This window comes from Vanellus vanellus, assembly GCF_965231255.1.
Source record: "Vanellus vanellus genome assembly, chromosome: 4".
NCBI lineage: Eukaryota > Metazoa > Chordata > Aves > Charadriiformes > Charadriidae > Vanellus > Vanellus vanellus.
In genome coordinates this window covers 32,350,897-32,375,450 of record NC_138909.1, presented here as the reverse complement: position 1 = coordinate 32,375,450, position 24,554 = coordinate 32,350,897, and the positions used below count along the sequence as shown (strand labels likewise).

The 24,554-nt window shown below is 41.5% G+C and overlaps 1 protein-coding gene across 1 annotated transcript in view; it reads right to left on the bottom strand.

Annotated features, from left to right (window-relative positions):
• Positions 1–24,315, bottom strand: part of HPGDS (hematopoietic prostaglandin D synthase) — a 30,293-nt gene extending 5,978 nt beyond the window's left edge. The window contains exons 1-3 of the mRNA XM_082482618.1: positions 24,284–24,315; positions 12,344–12,485; positions 1,597–1,689 (exon numbers count right to left, since the gene is read on the bottom strand). Of these exons, the coding sequence (XP_082338744.1) occupies positions 1,597–1,689; positions 12,344–12,476 (226 nt within the window). The 5' untranslated portion in view covers positions 12,477–12,485; positions 24,284–24,315. The remainder of the gene's footprint in view (positions 1–1,596; positions 1,690–12,343; positions 12,486–24,283) is intronic.
• Positions 24,316–24,554: the final 239 nt, after the last annotated feature.

Genomic DNA, 24,554 nt, shown 5'->3' with positions numbered 1-24,554 from the left:
TGACACCAAAAGGAGAACAGCATGGTGTGAGTTTGCCCCAGAACCCTAGCTTTTGTGGCTGTTGCAAGCCGATGGATGAGTTGAGGGAATGCCTACATCAGAACTTTCAGACCGTAAAAGGAGCAGAGCTCCAGATTGGCTTCCCGACAGGAGACGGGGAGGGCGGCAGCGTGGGTGGAAGGCGGGCTTTCTCATCGGTTCTAATTACCAGGTGGACGCTCATCATTGTCTTCTCTTGCAAGTAGTAGATTGTATCAAGGAGAGAGGAAATTGGCAGGAAGCCAGTATTGCAGACATGCTTGGAAACGCCTTGTGCTGGTGTCTTGAAGAATAACGCTCTGCGCTTCTGCCTGTTTCGTCAGTTGGAAAATGTGACATATTTTGAAAGGCAGGTTACATCTCTTTGCTCCAAGTGTAAAGCAGTAGGATAGTACTCTCTTCCCAGCCCCCCTCTTCGATTTGCTGATGTTCAGCACACCACAAACGCAACCAGACCAGCTTTGCGGATGGCACTGAATGACAGCTTGCTGACCTAAAGCAAACCCTGACTACTCTCTTTGATTACTTGCATTACTATGTCTTGTATCACTTCATCTACCCGGTTGAGTACTTCCATAGCATTGTAAGTATTTAAAGATGCAAGTGATGTCACCATCTGATCTAATCTCTCTGCCAGCTCAGAATTGTTGTCTAAATCTGCTTCAGAGTGCTCTGCCTGCTGACTGTGATAATCTCTAATACTTCCAAAAACTTTCTCCTCCTGGTCGTCTCTCTGGTTAACCTGGCAGCTCAAAGTTTAGCTGCAGGGAAAACTGCCCTGAAAGCCTTAGGGAAGCCACAGGTATATGCTGTGACAGGTAACACAAGTACACAGTGACAGGTGAATATAAAGGTTATTGTCTGGAGAAGTCAGCCCAAACCCCAAGTATTGTATGCAGAGGGGAAATGCAATCAGATGTAAGGGGGCATTATTTTTGAGTGTTCCTTTAGGTGTAGACACAGTCACTTCAGCCCTGAATGTCGTAGCATTTCACACTACAGGTTGCTACTTTTAACTTTTTTTCGGTCTGTTTTTTTTACTTTCTACATGTCATTTGAGTGACTCTTAATCCTGTCATACAGCATCCTAGCGGATGTGCCATCATCTGTTTCTTCTTCCTGATCTTGGACCCACAGGGGATGCAGCCTGAGATCTCTTCAGCATTGCCACAGCAGCCCCAACCCAGAGAGCCAAAATGGCACCAGATTATGGTAAGAGAAGCCACTGAACACGGGCATGCCATTGCACAGCACTCCTCGGTGCTTTTTAAACCATCACTCTTTGAGTGGCACTTCTAATAGCATCCTATACAGTATGCTGCATTTCTGCGGTCAGCACTTGGCACTGGCAGAGAAACTACAGATGCAACGAGAGGCCGGTAACTATTAGCTGTTTGTGCCTGGGAAAAGCCCTCGTACCAGTATTGCCACACTGGTGTTGACTTCTGCTTGCCAAGCTGTTCGTTTGTTTCTATTTTTGCTGTGGTTGGATGTATTTTTCCTGAATGTTAAAGGTGGACGTAGAACAGAGCAAGAAAATAGTCAAATATGTGTTACCTGATTCTCTGGCGAGGTATCTTGCTATTGCCAGGCTCTGATGAATGATAACTCCGTCTACTTCCAGAACAGGGATTTTGTGGAATGGGATAGCTTGAAGGAGGGAAGGAAATAGAAAAAAAAAAAGAAAAAAAAAGAAAAAACAACCAAAATGTTAAATCACAGCCCTTAACAGTAGGAGCCTGTAATAGTTGTGCTCTTACTACTCAGAGGGTATGCATTGTTACAGCACTTAACGGTTTCACAGTATTTCTGTAGGGAAATACATGTACTGGGGGGGAAAAAAAAAAGTTAAGGATATAACCAGATCACACTACAATAAGGCAACTATAGCAGAGAAATCAGGTATTGCATTTCCTGTTTTCTAACCTTGTGCTCTAAAGGCTGAATGTGCTGCTACGTATCCTGAATTCTTTGTGCACAGAAACTTTTCAGTAGAATCTTTTTTTTCTTCCCACCTCCCCCCTCCCTTTTCTTTTCCACTTTCTTCTCCACAGGAAAGTGACTGCCAAGGATAGGCAAAGTACTAAAAAAGATTTTTGTAGTGCAGAATCTAGCTGGGCTATGAAATAAGAGATTGGATAAAGACTACAAAGGTGCTTTTTTCACTTGTTTTAAATTCAGCAGCAATGATTCAGAAGAGTATCTGTATTTCAGAACTTATATTGTGATGTTTCCCTTGACAGTCATCACCAAGACTCAAATACAGCTTTCACACTGAACCGCAAATGCTCAGAAGATACTCAAATGTACTTGACTTGGCTTTTGTTCAACTAAAAATTCAGTCAGTCATGGGAAAGATGCCTCCAGACTTTAAGTATAGGGGAAGACAAACTAAGCAGGTGTGATGGCTCTCTGTAAGAGTTTGAGAGAAGAAACCAAACTTATTTTTCAGTCAATAATTTAGTAGTATAACACATGTGAAAACTTGGGCTGCTGTTTTGTCACATTTTGGAGAAGCTTCTGGCATGATATCAAGTAGGGCTGTAACCTGACAGCAAAGCTTAAGCTGGGAAAAACTGTTGTGCTTAGGGTGGTGAGAATCCACTCGTGGGAACACAGTCCTGTTCACCAGAGGAACTTTAAATCTCTTTGTTTCAAAGGACACTATTTCATAAATTCCAAGTACATGATTGCACGTGCTGATCATAGCCAAATGCTTTGTACCTGATTTTCATGTGGATTACGCTTTATGTACATAAGATGTATGCCCATCTTAAAACTGTCTTGCAATGTAAAAAAGCGGCAATAGAAAAGAGAGAATGTTGGCTATTGGAAAGGTGCAAGGTGCTTTCAAACCCAGAACTGTCTTTATGGGATGCCTGGAATACCACTTCTCCTCTGTAAGGTTTTTTAGTTCTTAATGAAAAGAGAAGAATAATGAAACTTGCTGCAGTTGTGACCTGTTTATCAAGACAACTTCATCAGGGATACAGTAATTGAACACTGCCATGCGGCTCGGTGGGTTAGCGTGCAGTATGTGAATCACATTATGTACAAGATCTTAGATGTCAAAATCTGTATCTGCAAAACTAATTTGGCAGCTGCAGAAGACATCCAGGACTCCTCTGCAATTTTTTTCTGCATCTGAACACAATGTTAATGATACCTCCCCCCTAAGTTTAGCATACTGTGAGGCCAGTATAAATTTTGATGCTGATGACTAGCAGAAGCGAAGGAGCTCAAAGAGCATTAACTGCTGTACCCCAGGGAGAACGCGTGCACTGCTAGTTGTTATTGAAACAATAATAGACTTGTCGTACAGAAGACTTTATATGTTTGTTGTTCAGAGAGCAGCAAGGTCTTGGCAAGTCTGCGTATCGCTTCATTGAGAATCCAGTGAGGAAAAGGCTCATCCCTGAATGCTAAACTGAAAAGCTCTCTGGCTGTGAAAATGAGTTCTGCATTGTGGATTAACGGTGCAGAGTGCCCTGAGCATCGCTGCCTCCAAAGCCACAGAGCTGTGAAATAACGTTTGCTGATGTGGGATACCAGCGCATCTTTCAAGCAAACGTGAGTAGAGGGGATGAGAGTGTGGGTGACTGCTGGAGATGCTGGTGTGGTCAGCCCACAGCCACGTTCAGGTCCCCCCACCCCAAGCACACAAGGCTGTATGCCAACGCCTGACAACAGGTAACAGCAAAAGTACAGATGGCTCAGGAGCAACAACCATCGCTCCTGAAGGAGTTAACCGGCCGTTTTCGGGGGGCGCCAGTAGGAGTGCCACTGGGCTGATGCAGTTCTGGCTAGGTCAACGTGACTAACCAGCCTCTGTAGCAATAACTGTCAAAACATGATGATCACTGCTCAGGTTGGGAAACTGCAGTTGCTTCATCTAGGAACTGAGCAGACCATTTTCTGCTGTGTTTATGTATTGGGGGGCAAGTCTAAGAGCCACATCTTTGACTGACGATTCATGTTGTTGGTCACTACAAGGAAAATGAAAGATGGTTTGCTTGTGTAGGTATATTATTCTTCTAAGAAACCCCTGATTACTACAAAAGGAGGGAGGCATCTTTCTTTCTGTCGAGGAACGTGGATTAAGGTGTGAAAGGCAGCTGGGTGGCACAGTGGTAGTAATCTCTCATGTTCTGTTTCTCAGGAATCTGACTGCTTCTGGATTAATTTATTATTTTTTTTTCCTAGCAGTCCGAAGAATTCAAGGGAATTGCTCTTCATGCCTTCAAAACATGAGTAATGCCTGCAAACTACTTCCTCCTCAGTGCTGAGCCATTTTCATTAAGATCTGGTTATTCTTTCTTGGAAAAGAAACTGAGTTTACATTTCAAAATATACAAATACAGCTCTGTTTTGTGTGCAGTAGAAATATTCATACACTTGCATGATTCGTAATGCAAGTATACAGTTAATAATTAGAGCAGACTTTATTGCACATTGTCCCGCGAGCCTTAAATGTCCAAAAGGAATTATGCTTTGATTTATAATGAGGCTTGGGTGGTTGTTTTTTTTTTTTTTTTTCTTTTTGCTAAAACGCAGCATATCTATTGCTGCCATTACTAAACAATGGACTATTTCAAGCATAGCAGATGGTAAATGAGAGATATTCCTTTCTTTCTTGTGTGTTCAAAATGCCATTTGATTTTTTTCTTGTAAAGAAAGGGAAATTTGTGATTTGAATATAAACATAGATTACTTTTTTCTTGCTGATAGAGTGTATATATATGATTATACACTGACTTTTGTTGAGTATTGAGTTAATAAGCTGTAAATGAGTGCAATTCTGAGAAGTCTAATTGAAAGCACCCTTGTGCTGTGAAGAGCACTGTAAAAATCTGTCATTTCTTCTTGGGTGCAGGGGACACTATTCTTGCACACCAGAAAGTATGGCAGATCTACAAGCTGCTTTACAGCTGAAGAAAATGGCAAAGAACAGTCAAGGGGCAGAAAATATTTAAAGTACCTCATCTCCATATTGGAGGAGGTATAATAGCTTACAAAGTTGCATTTTCAGTCTGGAAAAGTTTAGAGAAAAAAAAAAAAAACAAACCAAAACAAAACGTTGGAATCATTATCCAAACTTCATGTAACAAGACCAAAGTTTTTAGTAACCTACAGTGAAGTATCTTTTTGCTCTTGTAACTTAAAAGAACAATTTCCTATAATGATAAATTCATAGCAAAACCGGGAGATTGATTGTATATACATGTTTGGTTGTTGTGGGCAGGAATGTGTTCTCTGTGAAAGCTGGAGACTCCCTTTACCAAGTGGAGAAGAGGGAGGTGGATTTGTGTCACGCAGTTCATCCTAAGGAAGGATGCAAAGAGCCTCCGCACTGGATGGGCACAGTTTGATTGCTGGAGGAAGGTCGGGGTTTGACAAATGTGGCCTCTAGACAGCTTTCCCATAGCCCCTTTTTTTGAAGTGCAGCAAAAACCACAGCCAGACCATCTACTCAGGGGCTCCAAACTACAACAGAAAACCACCTGTCTGTATGTGAATGTGAGCAGTGTTACCCTTAGACTCACAGATATGGGCTTCTGTGGCTTGATTTGAGCCTCCTGTGGTGCTTTTGGCCCTATCTCTGCTCATGGACAACACATGTTCAAGGAACATCTGGGGATGTCCAAACATGCCATGTGTATAAGCATCGTATTAAAACTGCTAAATTTTACACATTTTTGGTGAAAGGCATGGTTCATGAGACTCCAGATGAACAAAGCAACTAGGTTGGTTCCTCCCAGGCTCCTACATTGGATGAGCAATTGAAAGAGGTGGCACATGAAGCTGGGATGTGAGAGGGGTCTCACTTGTGTAGAGCGAGGGTTGTGGGAGTAAACCATGAAACAACATGCATTGGAGAGCAATCGTGACTAAACAGTTAAGCCAAAGTAGTGCAGACTGGAAGGATGTGCATGTCACTTTGCTAGTTTTTTTCTTTAACCGTGATTGGTTAGGGGGCTGCTTCGTACTTACGTCAGTTTATGCCCTTTTGTATCCGTATGGATGTCCTTTCCATGTTTTTCAAAACATTGTTTTTTGCAAAGTTTTTGACTCCCACTTGAGCAAATACATTTTTAAGAAGAAAACCAGAAAAATCTGTTGCCGTCATCATACAAACAGTGTCATTTCTCAGGCATGCACCGAATATATGACCTTTCCCTTTTAGTTTCTGCTTGCTTTGTTGCTCATCTGAAGTAGAAGGCACTATGAACACTTGTGTTGATTTTCAGATTTAGATTGAAAACTCACTGAAAAGAGGAACAGGGTTTATAAAAAGTATGCTGTTTGGATCTCTAAACCTGTAGTCATTTTTAAATTGAACTTTCAGTAAATTCTTGCTTTTCCTATTATCTTGGCTATTAATTGTTTTTTAGCATTGCATGCTGGAAAGAAATCTGCACAGACTTTACACTGCCCATGAAGAAAACCTTGACAAAGCGTGAATGTAAGTCATCAGAGTGATTTGCAGTCTCTTCTCATTTTAGGAAGGACTTACTGAAGTATCTGTGCAGTGTTTAGGAGCTGGATGAATTCCTTTTTATACAGACTTTAATTTTCTTTGGCTTTTGTGACTAGAACTATGATGTTTATATACTCTCTGCTGGATACTAAGCAGGGGAGATGAAGCCTGATGTGTGTTAAAAGCAAGGACATCTGTATAAATTGTCTCCATCCCGTGAAGTCCCTAAGGGCTGTGATAACTATTCCCATCCTGGCATGCCTATAGGCTCTCACTAGTGTTCAGGCCTTCACTTTGGCCATGAGCTCCTCGCTCATCCTACTGGGCACGACCCCATGGATGGTGCTCACGTGGGCCTGTTTTTCTGTCAAGGAAAGGGAGGGGAAATACATCATGGAGCTGGACACAGTTTTGCCCAAGCCTGGCAGCTAGGCTGCTTGGCTGCTGGTGTGGAGAAACCAGGGTTAGTGCTGAGCTATGCTTCTCTTCCACTCGTCTTGTCTTTGTCTTTCCTCATCATCTCTGTTCTTTCCTCCCCATGTTTATCCTGACTCTCCTCAGCTTTGCTCCCAGATGCGAGTTCAGGTTCCCAAAGTTCCCCCCAGCTGGCCTGCTCCTCCCCATGCTTCCTCCTGCCTGTACTGAAATCTTCCATAGCCTTGATGCTAAGCAGCCGGTATTTAAGTATTTGAATGTTCCTCAAAACATGAATAATCAACAATTTTGCAATCAAGCAGCTTAGGTTGATGTCATATGTAAGGCAGCTGGATTGGCCAAAGATGGGGGAAAATTAACGTCACAGCCATGTTTCTTACTACAATATCTCTGTCAAAATAAATTCTCCGTTGCCTTGCTTTTCCTTTCCGTTAATATGTAAATTGGATCATGAGAAACAAATATATGAGACACTTTGCATCTTCCAATAAGAAGTATATGAAAGATTTATTTTTTGTAAGGCCGGCAGAGGAGCAAGGCCCCTGGGAAGTGGCTGGCCTGGAGCCAGAGGCATCCAGCATCTCTATCCTCCACAGAGGGATGGCCAAGGTGGCGCTCTGATCTAACTTCAGCCCAGCTTGAGTGCTCTAGCTGTTACAGCTCAGATCCTCCTTGGAAGTGATTGCTAAACCCTACTTTTCCCCCAAAGATTGCTGTTTACACGTCTTAGCTAGAGCTACGTAGCCGCAAGTCACTCAGGAAAGAGGCCGAGTGCTCCCTTGAGGGACTGTTGTCTGCTGTCAGGTAGCTCTCAAGATTTATCTATTACGTTGAAAGTATTTTCAGTGCAAGAATTAGTCTGTCAAGTTTCCCGAGGACCTTTCAAGCACCGTTCCACCCCTCTAAAACCCACTCTAAAGCCTGTGTGACTCCCATTGCTTCCAATTCCCTGCATGAGCCACAGAACAGAAGGTGTTACTGCGTGCTAGCCTGAGAGCTCCAGGGGGTGCTAACTTTTACGGACCATTACAGTGGATTTTCTGCTGTATCGTGACTTACTTACGTCAGTGCAATGATTCTTTTTGTGAGGAGCCTATTATGTGGTAATACAGATCGTTGCATGAGTCTATTACGTGCTAGTGCACAGATCTTGAATTGACTATGGTTAAAAGGTGGCACGGATGTATTCAAAATGTATTCAAAAGGAACTATAAAATGTGAGTTTGTTTACATACTTAAACCATGATTGATTATATAAAGAGTGAAGGGTTGTGTAAAGCTACTACCTGATATTCGTCTGTTTCTTAAAATTCTGTGCTAAAGCTAGTCAACATTAATATTTACATTCTAGCTTGCTTAAACTTGTTTGTATTAAAACTACAATACTTGCCTGAAATCAGCAACTAGAAAAATTATCAAAGATGATCTGATTGGTTATAGAAGGTAAAAACCCCATGTTGAGATATGGGAATTTTCACTTTAGAGTGTATAAGCCAAATTACATATGTTTTTATGTTATAATATGCTCCCCTCCCACAAAAAAAAGCACCCCTTAGGTGTAAACAAAATCAAGTGAGTATTTCTAGGAGCAAGGACTTACTTATGTACCTGGACTACTAAGACAATAGCTTATGGGGGGAGCCACGTTAAAAAAAAAAAAGGCCAAAACAATCAACAAAACCCATCACACTCTTCAGTCTAGTTCAAAATTAAACTTGCAGCAGCTGCAAGTCTGCTTTCTAAATGGTCATTCTGCACATTAATCTTAATGCACACATTTTCTATTTTCCCATCAGTTTTACAGGAGAACTAAGAAATATATCTTTTCTTCAGAATAATGACAGTATTTTCTGGTGTATATTTGCTTGGGAGGTTGGTATTTGTTGGAAAACCTTGCTTTAAGTTTGTGAAAATTGATGAAGAAAACCTATCCTCTGTGCAGAGACCTGACTTCTTGTGCACTTAAACAAACTTGAATTCTTTGATTTGTTCCCTTATTACCTCAAGAAACGTGAAGTGCTCTCCTTGTCCAAACTTCTTCCCTAAGTATTTTTTTGCTTTATCTCACTCCATCACACTTGAAGCTTTTAAAAAGAGGGACATTGTGTTGTACTTGCAGACTCTGCATTCAAAATTGCTTTCTGATCTTTCATGGGCAAGTGGGTAAATGCAAACATGGTGTATCCAAATGTGCATAGCAATTTGCCTGGTTTTTCTTAATCTTACTTCAATATATAATTATGTAATTAGTTGAATTAATTGGACCAATTTTAATGATTTTTGAGGGTTGCAAAATAAGTGGTGTACCAAATTGCTGTTACATTAGCTGCTGTTACATCAAATGCAACTGTAATTCCCCTTAACATTGCTAAACACTTGCCACCCTTTGGTTTTCACCAGGATGAGACTGGCTGGAATCTGCTATTTTATTTCTTTTCTTTTTGGGGTAGACCCAGTCCAGGCAAAATGGGGGGGAAAAAAAAAATTCTGAGCTTTATAAGAAAGATTTGCATGCAGAATACGAATGACAGTAGTATAGATCTCTCAGCAGAGTGAACTATGCCTTTGTATACACAATGAGTTGGATGGATCCCCTCATTTCATATTTCCCGTTGAACACAGTAGTAATTGAACTTTTTTGGCAAAGATCCTGTTACCTGCTTTCCTGAGGACAGGTGCTTTTTCCACTTCAATCCCTGCCTCCATGGAGGGAGCTGAGGCACATTGTGAAAATTCAACATAATAGTGCGAGTCGTTTGTTTTCCCTATGGCGAATGGTGCATCTCTGCTGTATGCAATATTGTTGTCGTGTTAAGACACACAACCCCTATACCACCTAGTCCCTAGCTAGGAAACAACCATGTTTTGTGTTGAGTCATGTCCTGCAAAAGCAGCATTTAGGTACTTTAGGGTAGATTGGCTCTTGATCTTGTTGTGCAGTGTAAGGCTGTTTACTGCAAAGCCCTGTTGCTACCTTTTATTCATCGTTTTGCTGATTGATTTGCCTGTGGGAGATTACTTTGTCTGGAAATACCATGAACAATTGTTTCACAAAGGGCGAGGAGGTAGTCATCAGTTAGCTGATCTCCAGGCAATTTCCTTAGCAGCATTACATTGTTATGCATACAAACAAGATACCTTTACTCTTGTTTTAGTTGAGACTACTTGCATATTGTCTGTAATGCAGATGCAACTGGTGGCAAATAGCACCATTACATAGGGTCTTGAGCTAGGTAGGATTCAGGGAGCCTTCCAGAAGCAGAAGTTTAACATCCTAGTATGAGATGTAATAGCACTTTCAGACACACATCCAACTATTTCTTTGTAGGTCTATGTTTTCCCGGTCAATTAGCACGATACATTCCAGTTCCCATCCGCTGACTGACTGACTGGGTGTCTACAGAAGCCTGAAATTCAAAGAACTCTTAGGCCAGCATAAATTTTGCACAGATGATTTCACAAATCTGAGAGCAGCAGCTCCCACATTTTGCTAAACTTCTTATCTGCTTTGGAATTTCATCTAGGGATCAGTCATAGTAGAGGCTGCTATGAAAAGCCATTATGCAGAGAAAATGAAAAAGCTTAATTAACCCTTGGATAAACCTGCTAACAAACCTTTCACATCACAGAAAGAGAAACAAAGACATCCAAAGGTTAAATGACTTGTCCAACATTTGTTAATGCAGCAGATACAGCAACAAACTGTACGTCTTAGGATTTCTAGGGTGTCTCTGCTCCCGGTGTTTTGGTGGTACTGGTGTTGCGGCTGAGCATGCACTGTAATCAACAAGTACTGTACATATAAAGCTTCACTGGGAGGTTCATGATGTGAGCACTGAAGAAAAGCATAGGAAGGATTTTCCTGCACTGTTTCTTTTGCTGGTTCGGACCTTAGGGACGTCATCGATATTCAAAGAGAGGTGCAATGCCTTTACCTTGCCTGTTAGGTCTGCTGTTAGAACATTTTGTCCTAGGATACAAATGCCTCTGTAGCCTTTAAGTCACTACTTATACGTTGTCTTTTTAATTTGCCTTACTTAAAAATCAGTATGCAAAACTCTACATAGAACTATACTTTGCTAATGTTCTCTGAACTTTGTTTCAGGACATAAGTGGGTGTGTGTACGTATGAATATGTGCATAGTTAAGTATGAAAAAGGCCTATGCAGAGCTTTCCTCGGTTCATCTTGAATTCTCAGTCTCACCTTTAGTTTCTACCCCGCTTCCCTGAGAATTGCAGCGGGAGAGAAATAAGCTATACCACATGGTCAACAGGCTTAAGCTCTTCAAAGAAAAGGTTTCTGAAGTCAGTCACCCCTGATGGAAAATACCCTGTTTCCACTGCTCTCTGTGGGTCGTTAGCCAGTGTTTTCTAGATTTGAGCACCGCAGGTGGCTTCAGCTGCCACTTGGAGAGCAGTGATGCTTGAGTATTTGTCATTCAAGTCATTGCAAACATTATGGGAAAGACCCAATTTAACTGCACCTTGCAAGAATTTGGTTGCCTGCTGACTTGGTTTATTAAGTAATGTGAAATCCTACCAAGAAACATTGCTTAATTAATGGAAATCACCTTGCGCATTAATTGTGCATTTTCCCCAAATTAAAGGCATAATTCTTCATTCTGGATGTGAAAAGTGTCATAGCCTGTGTAGCAAAATGCAGGCCAAACCCATGAAATGAAGACACAGGCATCTCTGATTTCATGCCCATACTCCAAACTCAAGGTCTGTTTCATTTGAATGAAGGTTAATTTAATGAACAGAAATAACCAATAGGTTTAGTAGCTCGAAAGAGGTCACTTAATGAAAAAACATGAAATGGAGTATTGTAGTCCACCAAGTGTTCTTGGGAGAGCTGGTAGAGCTGCGCTGTTCTTAGGAACAATGATTTTCTAGTTCGATCCTTTTGTTTTCTCCTTACTGAATCAACTGATTTCTTTTCTCTTATCACTTTCTGTCTCTGAAGAATTTTCTGGTTGCAAAGAAGTGACTTTTTTGACACTTATTTCCGACTTGCCTTTCTAAAACCGGGATGGAGGCTGCGGTGTGGTCTTTGAGACCAAATTCTCCAAAGAAGCTGTGAAGATTAGCATGCATTTGGTCAGCTTTAGGCAGACAAAAGCTGAACTGAATTGATAAGGGAGCAAAAGTGCAGCTGGATCACAGCAGGTAAGTCATTTTAGTTTGTCTGAAGATATGGATCCAGACTTCTGTGAGAGCATCAGGAATGACATGTTGGCTGTCTAGACAATAAAATTCCTGTAGGCTTAATTAGAGCCAGGAGTTAAATTGTATTTCTGCTCATGAAACATACAGGCACCTCTTCGATTGTGGTGCTTTTCGACATAATTTCTGGCAAAGCTTTGGTTATAAGATCCTGTGCTACTTACTCGGTTTGATTTTGGGCCAGTCCGCTGTTTCTATCCTGTGATCTTCATACTTCTTGCCCGAATAGGCAAACAGGTAGCGGCTGATTTCTGCTCGTCCTCGCAGATTGAAGTATGTCAGCTTGTACTGTGGCATGCTGGATCCCTGAAAAGGAAGACACAGTGTTGCTTTATGTTTGAGTAACTCAACTCCTTTTTACAAAAGCACAACATATGCTTGGTTTTCAAACATGTGCTTGTACAATGCAAAGGACATAGTACACTAAGCCATGATGTGTTGTACTTTGCAATCCTTGCATCAGTCGCACCTTTTTGTTCTACATTTGTCAGCCACAATATTCAGATATGGACAATGACAGTTAAATCTGCAGTTCCTCCTTGTGTATCTCCAGAAAGATGTCTTGATTTTTTTCTGACATATTAAGAAATTTCAGCTTTACCTTTCTTGTGACTCCAAACTCAGGCCGTTTTAGAAAGTGTTTTTCAGAGTGCAAATCTAAAATCGTGTACTGTAACAGAAGATAGTTGCTGTCTTGCACAGCAATTTTGTTCAAGGCTGCCCTGCAGCCTCTGTTGCTTATGGGGACCTTTATCCAAGACCAAATCGTGAGAATTGCCAAACTCTTGTGATTTTTCTCATAAACTATTACCCTACTTGCATAGACAATCGGCCCCAGTTATTTTAGAAGGAAAATTTGCTATGGAAACCAGTTTTGAGAAAATCATCATCAAATTCTCAGTTTCTTGTACAGAAGCCAAAAGAAAACTTGAAATTACTTTGTTAGGTTTTTCATGTGTGGTTGTTTTTGGTTTGTTTTTTTTTTTTTTTTTCCCCTCGGTTCTACTTAGGAATCATGCAACAGGAAGGCTTTAGTTGTTTCTAGGACTAGGGAAGAAAGGGAACTTTTTATTGAGTAAGTGCTACTACAAAACCTTGCAATAGAAACAACCCCCTATTTAGTCATCTTTCTGTTGAAAATGTATTCTTGAGGGCAGATATATCATCACCTTTCACTTTAGAGGTAGAGGCTCTTTGTTCAGAAACTGGGAATGCTTGTACTTAACTCACGCTGGAAAGAGCAAACTGGAAAGAGCAAACTTTCTCCTCAAAAGTTAAAACAACCACTTTTTGTCATCAGAGTAGAAAAGGCAAAAAAAAAAAAAAAAGTGCAGCAAATAAGCACACTGGATGCTGCTTCATTTATTGTGAAAATTATCTGTTCCCCTGCAGCAGGGTTAGAGGAGATTATTAGTAAATGGAGATTTTTCACAGGCGGTGGCCCAGCAGAGAAGCAGGAGCAGAGATGGAGAGTTACCAGTGGAGATAACAAGTGCTTCAAAACAAAGACACCACTGCAATTATTTAAGTCAAGCAAGTGTGTTCCTTTGCACTGTATAAAAGAGGGAAGCTGCAGGCAAAATGAGTTACATGAGTATGTGATTAGTTTTCTAGATGTGTTAATTACCAGAAAATATGTTTGTCTGTTGCTTGGCAAACACAGCTTGCAGACTACAAGTGTAACTCTTTCTTTCTCTAAAGAGAGAAATTTTGACAATTCCAAATTTTTCCAGCATGTTTTAGGTAAGTGGCAAAACTTTGCTACTCTATTTTCAATTTTTTTTCCCGGATTTATTACTTCTAATGCTTTATTTTGCTTATATAATAATACTATTTATTATTATCCTTTATTATTTACTTATGCAGGATGAATTTGGATTATATGTCTACAAAGCTAATGTAAGAAGAGAGGATGAGATTGTAGCTTTTTTTTTTTTTCCATTTGTCCCTGCTTCTGATTCTGTGTGGTCATCTGAGAGCAAGGAATGGCATTTTTAAAAGAGCATGTGTTATCTGAGGTTTAAATGAGAGATGACTTAGTGGTTTGGGAATAAAAGAGGGGGGGAAAACCCCACTTACTTCTTGCCTCTCAAAAAACTGGAAAGTAAGAGAATACTACTGATTCCATCTGCATTTGGAGAGGATATGACCTTTAACATGCAAAACCCACGCGGTGTCTGCTTCCCCTCTTTCAGGGTGTCCGCAGAGCTTTTTTCATAAACATCAATAGAAGTTCCAGTGCCCTGGACTTACTGCACCGCTCACACATGGCTCGGGTATCTCAGCCACCTCTAGCCTGCCTTAGCGGAGAGTAGTCGATAGCTGGAAGGCACTTAAAAGCAGAAGAATAGAAGATTTTTAAGGTACAGTCATGAGGAAGGCAGTAGACAGCTATATATAGAGCGGGCTGGAGATGAGTGAAGCACAACGTTTCTGGTGGCGAGTACTTTGAAAGAGTCTAATTCTTACTGTGGGAGAGCTTTGTATACAAAGACGTGTATAATCAGGAGTAGTGAGATGAGGTAAAGAAAAGGGAATTTTGGCTGAAGATCAGGAAGTCTTTGGAGCTATTGTAGTAGACCGTGGAATATTTCGGTCTGTCAAGGAAGCAGTGGAAACTATTGTTTGAAATGTCTAAAGCAAAGTTAAACAAATTGCTAATGAATACACCATAAGGAGTAATCAAACATTTGCAGTGCTGATGCACATTTAAGCTTATGATATATTTTCCATCTGTGAATAAAAAAAAAAAAAACAGCCCTACAAGGAGTTTACCAAAAATACTTGACATTTTAAAAGCCTCGATAGCTTTGTTGTAATCATGTTTTTGTAAATGTTTGTAGGTTTTATTTTTTATTTGTATTCATTGTGAAATGTCAGGAGTAGTGCTTCCTAAACAATTACAGATACGTTTCTAAATGAAAGAAATTGTTGTGTTTGGAATAGCATTTTAATAGCATTTTGCCAAACATACAAGGTAAGTTGTTTTTTGGGGATTTTTTTGGTTTGGTTTTTTTTTTTTTTTTTTTTTTCCCTTATCCTCCTTTACCTCATTTTCTCAGTGTGATTTGTAAAGGAATGGATCATGAGGAATAAATTAAAACTATTTCAAAAACATCCAAATTTATTAGAGGATTGAAAAACGTCACTTCTCGGGGAGAAAGATCTATTTTGGGTCTTTGAATTTGTGCTTTTGGTGTTTTTTTTTTTGGGGGGGGGTAGGGGGCAGGAGAATCTTTAAAACCATTTCTCTTTTTTTCGGTTTAGTCATGACCTAAAAATACTGGAAGATGTTGGTGGGGGGAGGACCTTAGTGCCCAGATTTGCAAACATTTAGCCAACTGCTTAGTGTTATTAAATCAGTTTCAGTGAGTTTGTTGCCAAGCCAGGTGTGTATATATGCAGAAAGGGGATGATTTACCTTTCACCAATAAATCTGCCATCTGAGCAATGGTTTTTCAATTTCTAAAGTGATGAATACGTGGCCGGGACCCAACTGTACACCTGTCCTGCCCTACATTGACGGTGCCTGCAGGGACCTTAGCCCCGGTTTTATCACGTGCAACTTCCAAAGCAGTGGACTCAACTAGTCAAAATTTACTGTTAAATTAGCTTTAATACTCTAAAATTGTTGACCTGCTTAACTGATTTTCTAGCTTTCTTAAAGCCAGCTTAACTGGCTTTAACATACCTTTGAACAGAAGATTAGTGGATCTTGTGATTAAATTCAACTTTTGGAGCCACTCAGCAACAAAATCAAACAGAAAATCTGAGAGAAGGTCAAATATGTGTAAAAGGCGGCATCCTCCATGTTACTCATAAGTCAAAATTTAGGTTGAAGTTACAAGTGTCTCAGACATCTTAGGACAGTTTTCGACTAATTTAAGACAGTTCATGTCTTTGTGGAGACACAGTCTTACCCAATGAATTTGGGATGCTTTTATTCCAGTTGAAGCAGGATCCAGCAATCAATTTGAAAAATTCAAGCAAGATTAGAGCTAAAAAACAGAGCCCAGGAAGGAATCAGCGTCCTTCTCTGAGAACTAAAAAGCTGAATTTCAGATAGCACTAGCACAGAAAGGAAAAAGCACCGGCAGACTGGAAACTGTCTGAACGTACCGGGGGGGAATACAGAACCAAACGATCCCGGTGTCTGGAAGGTATGCAATACTATTGCTTGTACTGGGTGACGGCGTATGCGTCCTTGCTCTGTTTTGAAAGGTAGATCACAAGTGCATGGCCTGCATTTGGCCGGCTCAAGGTGAGTTTTGGGCGTGTGCCCAGTGCGCCCCGGAGCAGGCCGCCTCTGCCAGCTGGTGCGTGGTCCCGCACCCCCAGCCTGAGCCTCTGCCCCGTGACAGCAAACATCAAAACTCTGCCTCCCCTTCGTAGAGGAAGTTTGTTTCATCTCTCTTTTGGAAAATCCAGCCCTCAAAATAATACACGGAAGTATTCCTCAGGCTGGTAACAGACACCATAACCTGGATGCAGCTACTCGGTATGGGAATTCAGAAAAATGACGAAAACAAAAGGCAGCACTTCATTTCATTTTCTTGGATAAGGTTATTAATGTTTGAGGCGACAGGCAGCAGAGAGCTTTTCCCCGAGCTGGGGGCAGAGGGGGAGAAACCAGCTAAGTTGAGCTATTTGTTCATACCCATCCAAAGTCTGACGAAGGACCTCATGGTGCAAAGTCCCCTTTAATTGCACTTTGCACTGTGAGAAATTAAGGCTTTTCTTGCCTTAAGGTTTCATGATTGTTAGAGGATTTAAAAAAGCCCAACTCGAACTGTCTGCCTGGAAGAGGCGAGGCATTGCACTGTGCGTATATTTATTTATCACGAGGGTCCTTCATTAATTTAGGAGTCACTTAGGGAAAGCACTGCAGCTAGAACCTGACACGCTACTGCCCCGACCATGAGCCTGCCAAAAAGTGGGAGCTGGAGTGAGGGCTCGGCTGCCTGGTGCCATCCGCCTCACTTGAACAGCAACCAGACCCAGAAGTGGTCTTTGAGGGAGCTCCGTTTCATTTTTCTGTGCTGATAAAAATTAGGGCTGCCTCTGTGAACTCAGGGCCTGTGACCGGCCACCAGGAGAAGCAGGCTGGACCTCGGGATCTCCTGGAGGAAAGACAGTAGTTGCTGAAGGGTGTGAGAAGGGAAGGTGCTGCCACGTTTGACAAGGAAGGTGAAAAAGTCTCTTGGAGGACCAGTGAGTGATGATTCAGTCAATAGATACCTCTGTTTATTTTATTATAAGATTAAGCTGTTATATCAGTTTGGAGCGTTTGGGTTGCTGGAGCTGATATTACACATTCCTTTTTCATGATTTTATAAGATGAAAGTATAACAACAAATCAGCTTCCACTTGCGTAAGCCTACAGGTATCTCTTTGCCAAGAAGCATCTTGCTTTATGAAGTGTGAAACAGAGTTCGTGCCCTCTCTAAGCAATAATCTAGCTGAAACTGAAAAGCTGGGTGGACGTTTTTCTTTCTTTTTGTTCTTAGTGCTGCTTTTAAAGCAGTTGCTATTTCTTTCACAAGGTGTTTTTGCAAAGTTGGCCTGGAAATTAGATGAGTAGGTTTGAAATAGATGCATACCCAAGAGCCCAGTTTGGGGATCCTGCGGAGGTGGAGAGGGCACTGCAATTTCGGCCAATGCACTTGTTTACTCATTTATTTCTGTGATGTCTTAGAAGTACCATGCCACGTATACAGCTTGAAGGTCTTACAACCAGTATTAGCTGAACGTTTTCCATTAATGGTAACACTGGGATTTCAGAGGGAAAACTATTCCTTCCCTTCCTTACTCCCAGTCGCAGGGCCCGGTAGTGCTAATGTCAATTGGGAAACTCAATTTAGAAAGGGAAAAGAGAGATGCTGGCTGGGTCTGTGAACTTTTTTTCTTTGTATATAGAGACAAAAGAGTCTTTACACATTAAAGGAGAGTTTTTCCTTAGGCTATTATGTCAGCAGTGACCTATCCAAGCATGAAGCATGGATTTTTGGTTCTGATCCTTAGGGGTTGGGGAGAGTTGTTTTAGTTTATGGAGTATGAAGAAAGATTTTTAACCAGGAAAGAGACTTACTTTGCCTTTTTTCACCTGAGAAACATTAGGAATATTAAATTCAATTTTGCCTGTCTTGCTTATTGTCCTTCTCAAATATATGAATTCCTCATCTCTGCAATTGGAGAGCAGCGTATTAAAGCAGCTTTCTCCTTCCTCAATTTAAAAAAAAAAAAAAAAGCTTCCCTGTCCAAGTGAGTATCCCTGCCTTCATTTTTTAAATTTTCAGTTTTCAGATGAAAGAAGCACAGAGACAAGATTTAAACAGTTATTGTAGAAGGCAAGTAAAGAAAATCTTCCGCAGCTATAACTTCATAAATGCAGTTTTAACAAGGTAAGAAAGATAGAAAATGTGCGTGTCCAGTAATTCTTGCTTTTTATTTAACCATCCTAACATAACGGTCAGAAAAGTTTGGGGAAAGGCGAGCTTGGCTACCCTCTCCTGCTCAAGCACTGCTGAGAAGGCAGGAGCCAGCTGGAAAGCAGCCTTGCCCTGCCTGCAGGGCAAGGTACAGCTCTCCTCCTGGTTGCTGATCAAATCGGTTGCTGCAGGAATGCCTTAATTTTTTTCCCTCGGATGAAAAATTATTCCCTCTAAAGACTCTCTGTGTTTATATTTTGTGTCTAAATTCAGATCTGGAATTAAAAACAGAAATTGTGATGTATTGGCCCTTTTCGGAGAGAAAAGAGTTTGATGCTGAGAAATCTGTCCGTGCCAGCAAGAACCAGCCACGGGGTGGCTGTTGGTCCCTTTCTGACTCCTCGCTTGAGAGGAAGGTTGGTGACTCCGCCCGGTGAAGGCACTGGCTTAACCCGAGCTGTTTATCCAGGTGGAAGTAATGCTAAGACAAATAACTTTTGCCTTTCCCTGGAAAAAAGTGAGGGGTATGGTAGGTATCTTACATGATGTAGTCCCTGAATGGGGAAGCTAATGACTTTGGGGTTCCCATTAGGAACGAGAGAATTGAAGAATCAGGAATGGTCCTCTCTTACTGAAAAGCGAAAAGGAAAAATGCTCATTTTCTTTTTCTTGAGCACAAACTTCTCCTGCTTTTAACACTGAGTCAAAAATATTAGAAGCTTAAGAGATATTTTCAGCCTTTGAAAACTAAAATCAGGAATGATTTTTTGGCTTGTGCTTTTTTTCCTCCCAAGAGAGGTTTTTATGAATTCTTTTTTTAGTGACGAAAATAAGAAAATTTCTGCCCTCCTTTTGGGGAGAAAGATTGGAGAATATTGGCAGATTAATGGAAGACTGCAAATCTTCCAATGGGAGATTTCCACAGCAGTTTGTGTTTTGACAGAGAACAAAATGAAAAGCTTTAAGTAATTCTATCTAATTCCCGTCAGCTCTGTCTGACACAAACTCTCTTTCTGAAAAGCGAGGGTCTCTTTTCCCACTCCATCCCAATTATAGAAAATAAACATTTTAATTTGATCCCTTCTTTTTCTGTGCCAGATAGCAATCTGGACCTTGGAGAGAAAAGAGGAAAAAATCTGCACACTCTTTTCTGTTTAATACACAAGTCATTTGCAGTAAATGTTTATGCAATATGATTTAGGGTTGAGTTTTGAAATAATTAATCCCAAATGTAATGATTGTGGCCAGATACTTCTTACCATGTTTGCCAAGATTAAATACATGCATGGCTTAAAGCACGTGTAGTGGGATTTTGCATGTCTTTACCCAGTGTGCTGGTTATATTCAACTCGTGGTGGAAATTAGCCTCCTGACACAAGAAAAGTTTTTAAGGCGTTGTTGTGGGGATTGCTGATATGAGTATGTTAAGTGACCTGAGGAGTAAAGCTCTGCTGTGTGAGCAAGGGCTTTCGAAAGCCTGATCTGCCAATGTGTGGGTTAAAAAAAAAAAAAAAAAGAGACCGTAGGAGATCTTAAAGCACTTATCTGTCCAAGGAAGCCCCCAGCTTGGTTTGCTCATGTGGGAAATCGGAGCTCTAGAAAAGTCCTTCAAGAACACAGGGGAAAAACACATCTTGGTGAAAGAGGAGGATTAGAAAAATGCTTATTCTGAGAGGTTTTTTTCAAGGTAAGAGTGCAATGTGACTGGACAGTGAATGAGTGGTCACTGTCAAGACTTGTTGAAGAACACCAGGGTCCACTGGGTTTCTCCAAGCTGTCTTCGTAGATGCTGCTCTTCATGTGGCTGCCCCTCAGACAACTGCAGTCAAAACGGTAAGTATTCGGATATTTGAAGTTCACCCTGTTCATTTTAACTGAAGTGGAGGGGGGAGCGCTTACCCGCCGTAAGGTACAAGGAGGCAGAGAGGCGGTGACGGACAGAGCTTTGCCGGGCTGCCTCGGCAGCGTGATGCTCCTTCTGCCTCACCTGCTCAGGCTCTGAACGGAGGAGCCTGGCATCTGTGATGACTTCACTTTCTGTCTGATTCTCAGTCTTTTGATTTGCAGCTACTTGGCCTAGGTTTAATGTAAATAACTTTTTAAATTTTGTACATCCTCCCAAGCCGTAATGAACTTCAAATGGATAAATTGCACACCCAAGACTGTGAAATACTGGTAAATAAAATTGCAAGAGGAGAGATCTTAGGAAAGATGCAGACTAAGGAGTGGTTAGGATAATTTCTCAGGAGAGACTATTTAAGTCTTTTATTTCCTCATCAGATGTTTTAAGAATTCCCTGAAGCGTTTTGTGGTAGAACAAAAGCCTAAATAATCTTAATTCTTGCCAACGCCAGTCATTCTTGTAAAATTCATGCCTTGCATCTGTCTCTAGTCTTCAGATATATCAGCACCCCCTCACAAGATCCCTACAAAGCAAAGAGCGCAGTTGTGAGTCACATTGCTGTGTGTTAAGTGGTTTAGTCAGCTCTCCAAAGGCACTGCTGCTTTTGCCAGGATGATTTCACGTCCATTTCCTGAACTCTCAAGCTTGTCCAGCACAGTAATTTGTAAAACAACTGTCTTGGCCACCTAGCATCTTTCCTTGGATGTGAGAAAATGAACTTTTCTTCCTATCCCAGCCACATGTACCTGTGTACAAGGGGGAGTACAAATGCCAAAACCTTCCCCCTGCTAGTCTAAACTACTTTGCTCTTGAACTGTCGCGTGTTGTGAATCCGCTGTACAACTTGCCAAAAATAAACAAAATTACAGGCATGAAAGAAAAAGAATTATGTAGACTTTTCAGCATAATATATGTTCCATGTAGCTGGCGCGGGTGAGACCGGACAGGGTTTTATTCACTTTGCAGAGTTCTCCAGCACCACCCACCAGGTGTCCTGCTCACAAATTCCTGGTGTCCTCCTCCTCTTCTGCCCTGGGATGCCTGGCACGCACCACCCTGCCCAGGAGGCACCAGCGCAGTGGGCTAGGCCACAGATCTCATCTATTTTCAGATCTTTTGAAATTGTTTTCACAGCCAGAGAGAGCCTGAGGAGACCCAGGGCCTCGCTAAAGGGCTCTTTGGACATGGCCAGTCTTCTTGAGAGGACCAGTCTTCCTCAGAGAGCACCAGCAAGTGTGGACCTACAGCCCTGGGCAACACCTGGCCAGAAGTCTGGGGCCCACCTAGATTTGGCCATAAGTGGTAAACATCCAATACCCCATGAGTTGTGGTCACAAACTGCTCAGTATGTAAAACCCTAATCTATGTGTCCGTACACTTAAGAAGAAAGTGCTTTATGAGCAGCAGTTTGCAGCCAATTTCACCTTTATTCATGGAAACACCAGGCAGAGCCTGGCTTTGGGGCAGTGCCCAGTGCTGCAGGTTCCCTGCTCTGCCCCAGAGTACCCTGGCACAAAAACCAATGCTCGTTTACCTGAGGCATACTGTTACAGACGCTGGTGTCCCACATTTGTTCTTTCTTCTTCTCAAACATCAACTAAAGAGAGATTGTGAGACAGTTCCAACCATCCTTTCTGTATACCTTCCTTTGTGTACCTTCTCCTTTTGCCATCTGTTACCCAAATCCAAAGCGTGGATGTGTCTGTCTGGCATTGCTGAATGTCCTTGTTTTCTCTCCTATTCCCATTTCATGCTCATGCTTTACAGTGTCATTCCAGCAACTTTTAGTTACTGCAATTTTTAGTTCCAGCAATTTTTAGTTACTTCTAAAGAGGTACAAAACTAAGTGTCTCCTTTTTTTCTGTTCATTTTTGTAGCTTATTTTATGGGAGTTTCAGCAGACTGACTCCAGATAAATGAGGCTCTTTGGAATGATGGCACTTTAAAATGTATATACAGGATTTGGGAGATATTTTTTTTTTCTTCCCCCCCCCCCCCCCCCCCCGACTAACTGGCAAAAAGGTTAAAAAGTCACCTGTTTGAGACTTGCAGCATATATGATAAGTCTTCAGCTGAGATAAGCATAGCTTTTAGCGGCGTGGCATGCCACTTGCTCACCCAACACCACCAATATGTCAGTGGCTCCTCAGCAGTGTAACTACTTGCCCGTGAGACTTTGATCAAAATTATTTTGAAAGTGAGCATCGTATTCAATTACTTCTGCTTTCGAACTGCTTAGAAGAACGTTGTGTATGGCAGACAGCAACGAGAAATATTAAGAGCAAAACCTTAGCGGCACAGGAGTGTGCTGCACTGAAGATGACTGGCTAATGTGTTTGCATGTGCACAGACCCAGAAATCTGACAATTACTTTGTGTATACTTTCGGTTTAAAATTTGGAGAACTTCAGTCTTATTTCTATCCAAATAGATTTGATTATGTGCCTGGGCATGCGTGCGTCTGTGGCAGGGAGTAATTCACACTATGTACGCATTTTTAGGAGGAGGTGGATTCTATTTTGGAGTAAGAAAGCAAAGGAATAAACAAGAGCAAACTTACAAAAGACCTCAGTGTCTAATTTTGTTTGTTTTACAAAAGTTGCAACTTTTGAGTATGAAAGTACCAGTGTTTACAAACAGTTCTAAGGAGCATAGAAGTCCAGGATAAATACTTTATATCTACGGTTTCTTTGCTTGGATTGTTTGAAATGAGCAGTGAGTAAAGGATGGCTTTTAAGGGAGGAAATGTGTGCAGGAGGACTATGCACACAGGCAAATGATGGCAGTTAGAATTTAAAGGGAAAAAAACTCCTGAACAGCTATTCAGAGTATAATTTTGAAGGAAAAGGCAAAAATCAACAGCAAAAAAACCTTAAGAGTTTTGATAAGGAGAAAAACGGAGTGAGTGGAAGCAGATGCAGGGGCTTTCCCTCTATAGAATGATGGTGGGAATTAGGATGAGAGTACATTAATCCATCGGTGAACCAGAAGACAGGAATTTGGAAAATGGTCAGAACAGCGCACAAAAATGACCTGGAGGAATTGATTGGTGCTGCTTAATATTCATCTAATTCCTCTGACATTAGCCTAGATTTGGCTTGGTTACATAAGTGAATGCATATAAGTCAGCCTTTACATCTAGTAGAATACGGTTTTGAAACGGTTTTTCTCCTACTGAAAACTCCCTGCAGAATGCCAGGAGCTTCCCCACACCAACTTTTTGCTGCTATGCTGATGGGGTTGTCTTTTCTTTGGGAAGTGTCTCTCTGACACGTACCCTGATTATCAAAGCAGCTCAGTACTGATAGCATCAGGCACCGTGAGAAACGGGGACTTGCTGTAACAACAGGCTAGAGGTCTGCCCTTTTGCCTCTAGAAAAGCAGTTCATAATTTCTGAAGTCTGATTGTAGCAGTGCATGTGATTTGTAGAGATGTCTTAAGTACAGCAGGCAGTTTAAAGATGCCTGTAAGTACCAAAGAAGGAATACAGACGGGGTACTTGAGTTACCTTTGCAGCCGCTGTGCAGAGCCCATGGTTATCCCTCGCTATGCCAATAGCACTAGGCAGAGCACTCGTGTTCAATAAACTTAACAACATTCTAAAAGTGACATACTCTCAGTACTTGCTGTAGGTGTAGCATAATTTGACAAGACTAACCCCCACGCAGCTGGTACAACAGTAGCCCCAGAGGAGGGCAGAATAAGATTAGAAGAAGAAAAGGGAAAGAGAGGAGCCAGACTGTGGCAGTAAGCAAAGCCGAAACAGAACTCACTCTGGTGCAGTGATACGTGGTCCCTTCCTCAGTCCACAGGAGTCCCTCTGAGTGCCGGCCTCGGTGGAAAAGGCTCATATATACTGTTTATTAATATGCAAACCACTCCCCGTGACAAGTATGCCATCATGAGTCTCTCCCCCCCTCCCTCCCCCCCCCCCCCCCCCTCACTCACACACAGACACACACAAAGCAAATACATTACTCCCTCAGATAACGAGCAACCTTTGTGACTTTTTGGACTAGTAGAGCAAATAAGGTACTAGAGTTT